Below are 11,397 nucleotides of genomic sequence, written 5' to 3' on the forward strand. Positions count from 1 at the left end.
CACACACACACACATATATATATATATATATATATATATGCATGCATGTATATAAATGTATCTGTAGTTATTATAATGCACTGTACTGTAGTGTCATCAGTAAATTATATTTTACCAGTGTCATCCATTTGAAGCATCTAAAAGCCATTTCACCGTCTAAAACATCCATTTCGTCTATAGAATCTTTCAACATGTTTAACTACATAGCACCATCTTTCTTAAAGAAATAGTCAACCCCAAAATGACTATTATGTCGTTCAAAACCTGTATGACTGACTTTCTTCACACAAGATATTTTGCAGAATGTTGATAATCCATTTCAGTTTCCATTGACTTCCATTGTTTGTTTGTTTTTTTGCCTATCCTATTAAAATCAATAGGAACCGAAACGGTTTAGTTATCAACGTTTACAATAAATAACGAAAGAACTGTCATTTTTTGGTGGACTAGCCCTTTAATGCTTCACACACAAACTACGAGTTGTATCTTTTAAAAAAATAACGAATAAAACAAGTCAGGCTACCAGGTAAGGTCTTGCCAGCTTTAGCGTAGTAAAATAAAGTACCCAGAGACACAGCTACTCAACTGAAGGGGAGAAAATGCTATTTTGTTCTTTCATAACTGCTCTGTGTCAATGCACCGACAAGTGTTTGCTTTCCTGTGGCATGCAAGGGCACATGAAGAAGAATATAAATTCATACTATGCGAGTGTATTAAGGCTTCATATCTGCACGCTGCCAGGGCATCTGGCAGGACAATCGTTACTCTGCCCTGCTCAATCGCACCAGACAACCGAGAAAACACAGAGAGCAGATAACCTGGATTCCCGTGATGTTTTGCACACTGGAACTGGAAAAACATAATCGATCTGTAAGGAATAAAAATGAAAATATATGTCCTGATTAGTGATAAACTTATATATATCGGCCAGGCCATTCATTTTTAACCTCATTGGTACTGACGGACAGCCTTGTCAAAAATAAAGATTGCTTATATGCTTCAAACTCAATATTCTGGGTAAATATTGTGTAAAATAAGGGAAATCAGCACTCATTTGCTTACTTATCACCATCAGTACTGGCCATCAAAAAACCCATATCGTAGTCCTAAAAATGAATATTTCTATCATGAAACCTGCGCTGTTATTGTGTAGTGCGTTACGTGCATATTGAGAACACAAACCATGTCCTTACCGATGTCTCTGAAAAGTCTGTATAAGGAGTATGAGACTCATGTAGTGCTACTGTGAGGCCAAAATGTGAGTTCGTAATAAAAAAGAAATAAAAATATTCACGTCCAGTGCATAATAAGGTATTCAGGCTATCATTTTAGCTCGCTGTGCATATAAGGAAGAAAAGAGAACAGTGGTTTGTTTTCCACAGAAAAAAATTATATATATTAATAATAATAACTGACTCTCCAGGAAAAGAGCAGCACAATGTGGAGAGAAAAAAAAAACGTGGACAAAACTACAGCTATAACATACAACCACTCCGGACGATGATGGGCAAGAGATGCCTCACATGGGGAAAAGAATAATAAACAAGAGGACACAAAAAGATGTCCTTCCAGGTTGTTTTAGTGCTCTGAAGGTCATTTGTACATGAGGTTTGGGTGCTATGATTCTCCATGGCATAAATCAGGCAGTGCGTCCTACAAAAAGGGTCTTGTTTCTGCCTGTTATCCGGCCCCAAATTCCACCAGTGGGCTGGGATCTGTGTGGGCTCAGTTTTGGGCATGGTGTCGGATGGTGTGAAAGATCCAGTCCATCTTTGTGGTCCATCCACCATGGTGAGCGTCATTCATTTGCTTCATGAAATAGTCTAGAGCCTCCTGCTCCGTTTTGTCCAGCGCCAGGGTCTTTCGGATGTAAGCGATGTCATCAAAGGACTGCAGCTCTGGCATGCCTGAGCCCAGCATCATGGAGAAGAGATTTATGAAAAGGTTGGCATGCTGTCTGATAGCCAAGTAAGCCTTGTAGCACATCTCCTGGAACCTGTAGGGGGAGACAGTGAGACGTTCAGCTTCCCTGCTGCATCTATAGGAAGTCCCAAACTCTGAAAGGAGTAATGGGATTTTTGAATAGGTTTCTGGTTAAATGCCTGAAATAAGGTCTGTGGTTAACACAAGCTCAATACTCAATAGCTCAAAATATTTTCACATTTTATTCTACAAATTAAAATACATCTAGTGATTTCTTAAAAGATTTCTTATAAAAGCCAGTTGCTAAAAAGTGGCTAAAATGGAAATGCTCTTGTAAACGATCCTAACTCAAGCTTTGCAACTTGAAGATTTGAAATAAAAACTGAAAGCTTAGCTTTTCATTTTTGGTGATTGTAATAAGGCATCAAAATTCAGAAAAGTGTTCGTCTGTAAAGATGATCTTGATTAACATGTAAGAATCACAAACTTTTGTTAGTCACAGAGCTATTTTTCTGCAACAATCCAGAAGTTAATAAAAAAAATCCTATTGGGTTTTTGTCGGGGAGTGATACTAACTTCCGTGTTGGCCTACAAAATTACATCACTCCTGCAGTGCTGTACAGATAAAGCTACTAAACTTAAGATGGCAAAATTCTAAAAGGAGAAAACATAAAAACATTCCTTAATATGCTTTTATGCTTCAAAACCTTTTTTTGAAGCTGCACTCAAATCCTGTCCTTCCATCAGACACCATTTCATCATTGGTTTAGTTTTTGCAAGTGGAAACATGGACGTCTACTCCTCTGACACACAGTGATAGAGAACAAATCCTGCTTTTTTGAAGCCTCCTTTGAGGCCCGACTGAAGCGGAGATTTGTTAAAAAGCGGAAGTCTGGAGAAGAGGCAGGAAACTTGGCAGCCGGCTGGCTGTCAGAGTATTGTTGGAGGAGGAAAGACTGCTGGTATGGAGGCCCGAGAGGCCCATTTTGAAAGCCTCTATTGTTCAACTCAATCTCTAATTGTCTCAGATAGCTAGCTGCCTGCCAATTACTATGTTAATGTTGAAACACAAAGGATTTGTTTCTGTTAAGCTCACACTGGTAAATAATTGGCAATGCTTCCAACATGCACATACGCACCTCTCAAACTCTCTGGTTTTAGTGCACTCTTGGGTTCCTCCTTTGCTGATCACAATTAAAAAGTCTTGAGTTAAGACGAATGGCACTCGCTCTCGCTTATAGCCAAACTTCTTCTTCTTGTGGTCCAAAAAGTGACCAAAATCTATATGAAACAGCTGCAGGGACATAAGCAAAAGGTCAATATGAGAATACTGATAATGACTGAATGTTTCAATTGCATTAAGGCCTCTAAAGATCAGGTTCATACCTGCCCATCATCCTTCACCATGATGTTACTGTTGTGTCTGTCACCGATGCCCAGAATGAAAGTGGCCACACAATAGCCAGCGCAGGATCGTGTAAACAAGTCGATGGCCATGTCGTACCTATTAACACAGATAATTTTGTTATTGTATATTTGAATTGTGCATTGTACATTCATTTTGAATTTAAATGGTGAAAGTAATTATTCAAATTTTTTAAAAATTATAATAATAATCGCCACTCACATCTCGCCCTTGTTCTTGTCCTTTAGCCACTGATGCAGTGTTGAACTGTTAAACTGCAGTGCCCCTTTTAGACCTCCTTTACATTGAATCTGCATGATGGTGTGGGAACTTCTCACTACCTCGATGAGACCCACGCAGTCTCCAATAGACAAGCAGCCATAGGGGAGCATTCTGGAATACCAGAAATTTGAGAGTTAATACAAAATTCTACATCTTGGCTGCAGGAAACTAAGAACAACTCAACATTAATATCTGGTTAACTACTATTTATTTGGCTGAACAATGTTTTGGTTACCAGGCAAGATGTTTTACCAGTACGCCCACATACCTCAAGTCCAGCCCCTGATTTTGCCAAATGTTCTCCATTATTCTGATGATCTGAAGTGTCAACATGTCTTGCCGCAGGTCTAAGGAAAGGAAAAGGTTTTGTTTTTTACCATACAAAATGGAGACAATTCATACTAAATGTGAAAAAAAAAAAAGAGAATAAAAATCTTACCATCCCCGTTTTTGAAGATGATCTCATTGTTTTGGAAGAGAAGTTCGGACATGATGTCAGGATTTTCCCAGTTCAGCCAGAGCGGTCTCTTGGCAGAGGACATGATTCTGCAGTCTTCAAGTCTACCGTGCAAACAGAAAAACAAAGTTAGAAATTAAACAGACTACCATTTGAAAGAGTGGGGAAAGTATGATTTTTTTTAGAAGGCTCACCAAGGCTGCATTTATCTGATTAAAAAATAGAGTTAAAAAAAAAAAATATCGTGAAATACTATTACAATTTCAAAAATGTCCTTTATTCCTGTGATGCAAAGCTGAATTTTCAGCATCTTTACTCCAGTCTTCAGTGTCACATGATCCTTCAGAAATCATTCTAATATGCTGATTTGCTGCTCAAGAAACGTTTCTTATTATCAATGTTGAAAACAGTGGTTCTGCTTAATATTTTTGTGGAAACTATGATTTTTTTTCCCTTTATGAACAGGAAGTTCAAAAGAACAGCACTTGTTTGAAAAGGAAGATTTTGTAACATACTGCCATGGTTAATCAATGTTGTAGTAAAACTGACATGTGCTATCCCTGCTAAGTGAAAATACGTTCTCTTCGCTGTTCGCTGTAAATGCTGCGCAGGTTGGTACTCACCGTAGGTTACCCAGCTGGTGGGCAGGGTTGAGTGGAGAGGTGAAATTTTGGAGTGCATCCATGTAGTCCGGTCGCCTCATCTGCTCCACCAGGAACTTCATTTGCACCTGAAAAACCGAAACAAATACACTTTCAAATAAAAGTCGGTCAATACTTAAAAATATTTTTCTAAAGTCAACATCAGGGAAATAAATGACCTCAGATTTTCATTTAATGAAATGTTTTTTATTATTCTATTATCTACCGCCCTATTATTGATTTCCTACTACACCAGGAGACAGGTGCAATAAAATTAAATGAAAAATAAAAATGCATTTATCCATTATTTTATCATATATTAAAATACATTTTGAATTGAAAATTTTGAAAATGACATACATTTTGATAATTTTTTTCCATATTAATTACTACTACATTTTAATAGTAGTAGTATATTTTTATTTAACGCCATGTCAGCATCTTAGGCTACTTTCATGGCAAAAACTACTTAAAAAATACAAGTATACTACTAAATTTTAAGTTGTATTTCCAGTGATGTTGTTTAATTTTCATTTACTTATCTCTGTAAATTAGTTTATTTTTATCAAATTGCAGATTCTTTAATCCATTTATCCACATGCTAACAGCTGCTTATTTGATTTTTTTAATTAATTAATTTCAATCAATTAATTTTTTCAATTTGTTTATACATTCCCAAAGTGATTTATTGATTCCTTAAATGATTTTTCAATTATCAAATAATGAGTATCACATTTGAGGCCCCATAATGAGGAGCTTCTCACACTGAAGCACAGACAAGCCATTGGCCTCCTCAAACCTGATCCAAGTTTTTCCCCAGCAAACGCAAAACAACTTAATTGACCAATAAACTTTAAGCTCAAGTTCATTACGTTAACAACATTGAGTGGGATGTTTAAGGTAATGCCTGAGTGCTTTTAAAGGATCACCTCACAGAGTGGATGTTGTATCCTCTGTAAATCTAATCTAACAGCTACGGTTTCATTTGCAGTGTGCGTAAATAGTCTCCTAATATAACCTCACGTGCCCATTCACCTACCTACTTATAGGTGAGGCGAGAAGGTCAAAGGCTGAGTTTACCTTCTGAGTTTCATCCTTCTTCTCCTGTTTGAGAATGTCTGTGAGGTTGATGAGCTTCTCCATGGCTTCCACCTGTCTGCTCAGGTGCTTCAGGGACATGCCACATGCCCGACAGTACGACTCCAGCAGCAGACCAAACCGCTGACTCACGGTTTTATTGTGCATTTCTGACCTGCAACCCAACAAGATAGGTAACAATTTAACTTCATTTGGAGCTTCAAAAACATCAGGATATTTAGGTCAGCGTACGTAAAAGTCTGACAGAAAAGAGAACAAAAAGAGGAAACTGCTTACTTCAAATGCCAAAAGAAGAAGTGCCCAATCCTCTGGTTGGTAAGAGCTTTTTTCAGCAGAAATCGCACCAGTGGGTTATCAAGATACTGCTCATACTTCAAAACCTTAAACAAACGAAAAGTGAAACATTGAAAAATCACCAAGTAAACTATGGCTTCCCCCTAATAGTTGACTAATCGTTAGTCGACCAGAAGAGGCTTGGTCGACCAAAATTTTACTAGTCACAGAAAAAAAATAAAAAATAAATCCACAGGCGAAGTCTTGGACAGATCGTTAACGGCTAGTCTATGGTAATACAGTACATCGAGCAGGACATCCAAACGCTTGCGCCTATCATTTATCGACCTCAAATATGGCTTATCATCTGAAATATGTAAGTATTAGCAACTTTACATGGCCACTCAATCTAATGTTAACCAAGAGTAATGTGTGCTATTGAAGTGTCTGTGTGTAGTGTAGAAGCGCACTCACTGCAGGACAGATGGAGGCGCTCACTTACTCCTAAAATACTCCATCATTTTTGGTCATACTGATAAGAGTAATACATCTTTCAAATCTGTAAAGACTGTTTATTTGTGTGCACTCACAATAACAACAAAACATTGTGCTTTTGTAAAATAATGAAAGCAAAGCTTTCTGCCGTCTCGGTCTATGAACTTGAACGCGAAACTCTGTGTATATCTTTGCCTTACAAACATTATAAATATAGCCTATCTATAGAGAGTGAAATGTCTACTTTCAAATGAACCAATTTAAATGTAAAACCAATATTCTCAAATTATGTATCCGTATGAAACAGGCATACATGCGCGTCCACTACTGTGGAGATGACGAGTCAGTGTCGCCGACTTCATCTCTTAAACCGAAAACTAGGGATTAGGGCTGCACGATAAATCGCATGCGATATTTAATGCGCATCTTGTCAGAAAGCCGGTTCTGTAATCAGCGGTAAATCTCCATCACCTGCGGGCTTTCACATTGAGCAGCATTAACTACACAGAGCCGTTGTTCACTGACAAGCTGCGCAAAAAATAGCGTGAATATGAACGTGGTTTTGCACAGCTCGTTAAATATCGCATGCGATTTATCGTGCAGCCCTACTAGGGATGCACCGAATGTTCGGCAACCGAAATTATTCGCGAAATAAGCGAAAAGACCGAATAAATTGTACCGAACAATGATATAACGCGATCAAATAGCAACCAGCGAAGAGTGAGAGGCACGCTCTTTATAATGCAGCACACATGTCAGCAGTGTGGACGCATTTGAAACTGTCAGAGAAAGATGCAAAAATCATTACAAGCACCAGCGAGAGACTGTTTAGGACTGTATCGCATGTCTTCGATGAAAAGAGGAAGGGGTGATTGTTGCTGGTTACTGTATGATGATTGAAATCACAAAATGGCCTTAAACAATTAGTAAATAAACTGCAGAACGTTATGTTTTCTAATACACACGCATTGCATGTATTCTGACAGCGCTGCACGAGCTCGCGGCGCTATCATCTGCTTGTATAACCAGGGTTCAAAGTCCAAAGCGCTAGGAAAATCTGCTCTCCTTAGTTGCTCAGTCACATTTTTCTGAATTTTTTCAAGGCATGTGACAATGCGATACGTACGACGTATTCGTAATGAGACTCATTTATAAATCTGCTGTTGTCAGCAAAAAGAAGACTTGAGGTCTTCCTGCGCGTTTCCACCAAAATAAAAGTTGAGAAAAAGCAAGAACTCTAATCAACATTCATAAATGTTAGTATTGTAATTTTACTGTTGTTCTGTAAAATAAAATAAAAAGCAAGACAATAATAATGATAATAATCATTACAACAGCTCTGTTAATACATTTATTATAACATTCACACATAGTGTTCAAATTAGGATCTGATTTTTTTTTTTTTATGTTTTAAAATAAGTCTCTTCTCAGCAAGGCTGCTTTTAATTGTACAGTAAAAATACATGCCTGATTCAAGAAGGGGGTCTGATGGCCAAAAAATATTATTTTACTAACTTATTCATTTTAAGTTAAATTGTGCTTTGTTGGTATTGTGTCTGCTAGAATGTTAAAAATGTTCCGTGTTAAATATTTTTAAATTGTTGTTTTGTAATTGATTTTTTTTTTTCTTTGAAAAGCAAGACAAAACAGTAAAAGCACATTTTATTTTATTGAATTAATTCATGCAATGGTGAAAAAAGAAATTGGCAAAATACATGGGGGAAAAAAAACTTGAAAAACCGTGTTCGGTATTCTGCCCAGTGATTCATTTTGTTAGGTTTCGGCTTTGGCCAAGAATTTTCATTTCGGTGCATCCCTACCGAAAACAAAAAAAGCACTAATTTATCAAATTATTAAAATGTTAGTGCAGTCTCCTTACTGTTTTTCCCTGACACATTCATAATTATTACTTCTTTATTTTAGGGCAGCCCTAAAATAAACACAATAAGGACATTTATAATCAATAACTGAATATATCAGTCTCACCTGAACCAGCTGAATGAGGTACTGCGAGAGTTTGTCATCAGTCAGATACTTTTCAAGGCACCGAACTGCAAAGTCTCGGATCATTGGATCAGGATAGTTACAGTCAAGCAACTCCATGGCTTGTTCCGGCTTTATTGCGGGCCAGTCTTTAAGAAGACAATACATCTGTGCAACTTCATCCCTGGAATTCCATTTCACTGCCAGGAGAATCTTTGGCAGGATTTCTGGAATATTTACACAATACTGCCTAGAGTAGAAAACACAAATACCGTTTTAAATAACTTTAAAATATAAATTAAAAATATAAATGAAATTAACTTTTGTGCCAATGGACACCACAGTGAGGAGAGCTTATGAGGGCGTTGGACTACCTGTGTCTCCATAAGAAGTCTTTTTCCTGCTCAGTGATCTCAGAAAGCGGGTCCCTGTTGCTCAGCTGACGAAGTTGCTCTATATCTGCCTCCGTCATGGCATGGTCTCGGGCCAGTCTGCTGCTCTGTTAGTCAGATGAGAAACTCAATTAATAAACAGAGAACGAATTTCACAAAGAAAACTTTTTTCAAAAAGAAAGCAATATTTACAAATGTCTGACATATTTTTTTTTCCATTTTATTTTATATACACATTATCATTCAAAAGTTTGCGGTCAGGAAGACTTTAAGAAATTAATACTATTGTTTAGAAATGACACTTCATTATTCCACAAAAATATTAAGTAGGGAAACAGCATTGATAATAATAATAAATGTTTCTTGAGTAGCAAATCAGTATATCTGAGTGATTTCTTAAGGATCATGTGACACTGAAGACTGAAAATTCAGCTGACAGTTATTTTACAATGTACTAATATTTCACACTAATATTATTTTGACCAAATAAATGCAAGACAGACCTAAAATGACCTCTGTTATCATTGGTTCTGTAGAAGTGATGCATCAGTTATTTTTAACAAGAAAGCAGTAGTTCAAAATGATGAATCGGAGATGAATCAACAATAATTTTTTTAGGAAAGTAAATAAACGTCCAGGACCAATACTTAAAAAAAAAAGTGGATGGTCACTGCTGAGCTATATTACAAAATCAAATAAATGAACATGATAATTAATAATTGAAATAATGACTCATGAGGTGCCATAGAGAATGGCAGAGATGTTTCTCATTCTCCACAAGCTTGTAAAGGGTATTAATAGCAGCAGGAAGTGTGTCACTATAATTAATTAATTAGGATGTGTGTCTGTAAGCTCACCTGTCCAGACTGGCAGTAATTGTATCCCATCTCCCTGGATATTATCCAGTTAGCGTGATCCTCAATCGTGGCCATGTCAGGGAACTTAACTGGAGAGCTGAAGTGGTCAAACTCCAGCTCTAGACATGGGGTTTCCTAGAGCAAAAATAAATAAATACATAAATGGAAAATACAGCCAAACGCTAGTAACTAAATAACACTTTACTAAGAACTAATACAGTTTTAGCATCTATGCCATTACACTCCTGAATTCTGTATTAAGACCATTAGACTAAGATTTTCCTCTGAAGTAAAAAATTACCAATTAAAATAATAAACACAACACTGATTAAACAGATTCAGACCATACGCTCTTAATTAACCATGTCACCTCAGATTAGACAACACAGAGGAATTGTATTAGAGCTTATTAAAGTGGTTTAGTGTTCAAAGAGGTTATGCAAGAGAGGACACCTTATTAGGGTTAGAGCCCGTGACCCCAATGGGGTTGAGGAGGTCTTCTAGGCCGTGTGGTACTGGCCACAGGTTCAGTGCCATCTTTCCTGAGACCAGTGTGTGTGTGTAGTCAAACAGGTTGACATTTCCCCAGGCCAGTGGACAGTGCTCCTGTAGAAGATCATTTAAATGTTCAGCTATGAAGCAAGCACTATTAAAACACTGTAATAGGGCTGGGTTTTGACACAAATTTCACGATTCCATTCGATTCTCATTCACAAGTTTGCGATTCGATTCGATTATTTTGGATATATATCAGGTACAACGAAAAAAAATCTCTCAACTAATGCTGTAAAATATACATGAGAGTCAGTTGGTACTACATTTTAATAATATTGAAGGTTAAAACTGACTGATTTTTTAAAATTACACTTAATGAAGTTTTTAAAGTAATAAAGTTACAATTACATAATATTTCTACTTCAATTCGTTTTTTTTTTTAAATATAAACATAATGGTGGCTGTCATAAAATGATGGATTTATTCAAACATAAATTAAACATTGAAGAACAGTAAAATTTATAATGAATATGCTATATGGTGCATATATTTAGCAAAATTCTATCTGACTAATGAGTTTATGGTCACCAAATGTTTTTTTCTGAGGTAAATGTGACGTTACGTGACTTTGTTTAAAAGCCATTATATTGACACCTTTGCGCGACTGAAACACTGATTGAGAGATTACATGAGACAGGAAGTATTGATGTGGAGGATATGATCAGTTCACGCGTCTGTTGATGGAGGCGCTACAGCGATCTGTCACTCCACATTAAACAGCGCCAAAATGGCATTTATTGTTTGAATACTGCAATACAATGGAAAGAATTAGAAATCTGAGACTTTGTTTCATATTAAAAGTACCAAAGCACAATGCTTATTGCGATATATTGGATGGGAAGTGCCCTTCAACGTTCCGTCCATTAACTGAAAACAGGCTAGACTAATCGATTCTTGGGATTTAAGAATCGATATCATTACGTAAAAATGAGAATCGATTAATATCGAGATATCTATATTTTTTACCCAGCCCTAGTGTTTGTGTGTGTGTGTGTATATATATATATATATATATATATATATATATATATATATA

The 11,397-nt window shown here is 36.7% G+C and overlaps 1 protein-coding gene across 4 annotated transcripts in view; it reads right to left on the reverse strand.

Annotated features, from left to right (window-relative positions):
• Window positions 1–1,436: 1,436 nt before the first annotated feature.
• The window catches only part of LOC107677508 (phosphatidylinositol 4,5-bisphosphate 3-kinase catalytic subunit alpha isoform), a 19,221-nt gene continuing 9,260 nt past the window's right edge, over window positions 1,437–11,397 (reverse strand). For all 4 annotated transcript variants that reach the window (XM_016472436.1, XM_016472435.1, XM_016472434.1 and 1 more), the window contains 13 exons: window positions 10,260–10,412; window positions 9,807–9,941; window positions 8,932–9,056; window positions 8,561–8,807; window positions 6,083–6,186; window positions 5,789–5,960; window positions 4,691–4,797; window positions 4,050–4,171; window positions 3,879–3,957; window positions 3,551–3,721; window positions 3,310–3,427; window positions 3,063–3,217; window positions 1,437–1,996 (listed from right to left, as the gene is read on the reverse strand). In XM_016472436.1, the coding sequence (XP_016327922.1) occupies window positions 1,726–1,996; window positions 3,063–3,217; window positions 3,310–3,427; window positions 3,551–3,721; window positions 3,879–3,957; window positions 4,050–4,171; window positions 4,691–4,797; window positions 5,789–5,960; window positions 6,083–6,186; window positions 8,561–8,807; window positions 8,932–9,056; window positions 9,807–9,941; window positions 10,260–10,412 (1,959 nt within the window). In that variant the 3' untranslated portion in view covers window positions 1,437–1,725. The remainder of the gene's footprint in view (window positions 1,997–3,062; window positions 3,218–3,309; window positions 3,428–3,550; window positions 3,722–3,878; window positions 3,958–4,049; window positions 4,172–4,690; window positions 4,798–5,788; window positions 5,961–6,082; window positions 6,187–8,560; window positions 8,808–8,931; window positions 9,057–9,806; window positions 9,942–10,259; window positions 10,413–11,397) is intronic.

This window comes from Sinocyclocheilus anshuiensis, unplaced genomic scaffold (assembly GCF_001515605.1).
Source record: "Sinocyclocheilus anshuiensis isolate Anshui unplaced genomic scaffold, SAMN03320099.WGS_v1.1 scaffold660, whole genome shotgun sequence".
NCBI classification, from domain to species: domain Eukaryota; kingdom Metazoa; phylum Chordata; class Actinopteri; order Cypriniformes; family Cyprinidae; genus Sinocyclocheilus; species Sinocyclocheilus anshuiensis.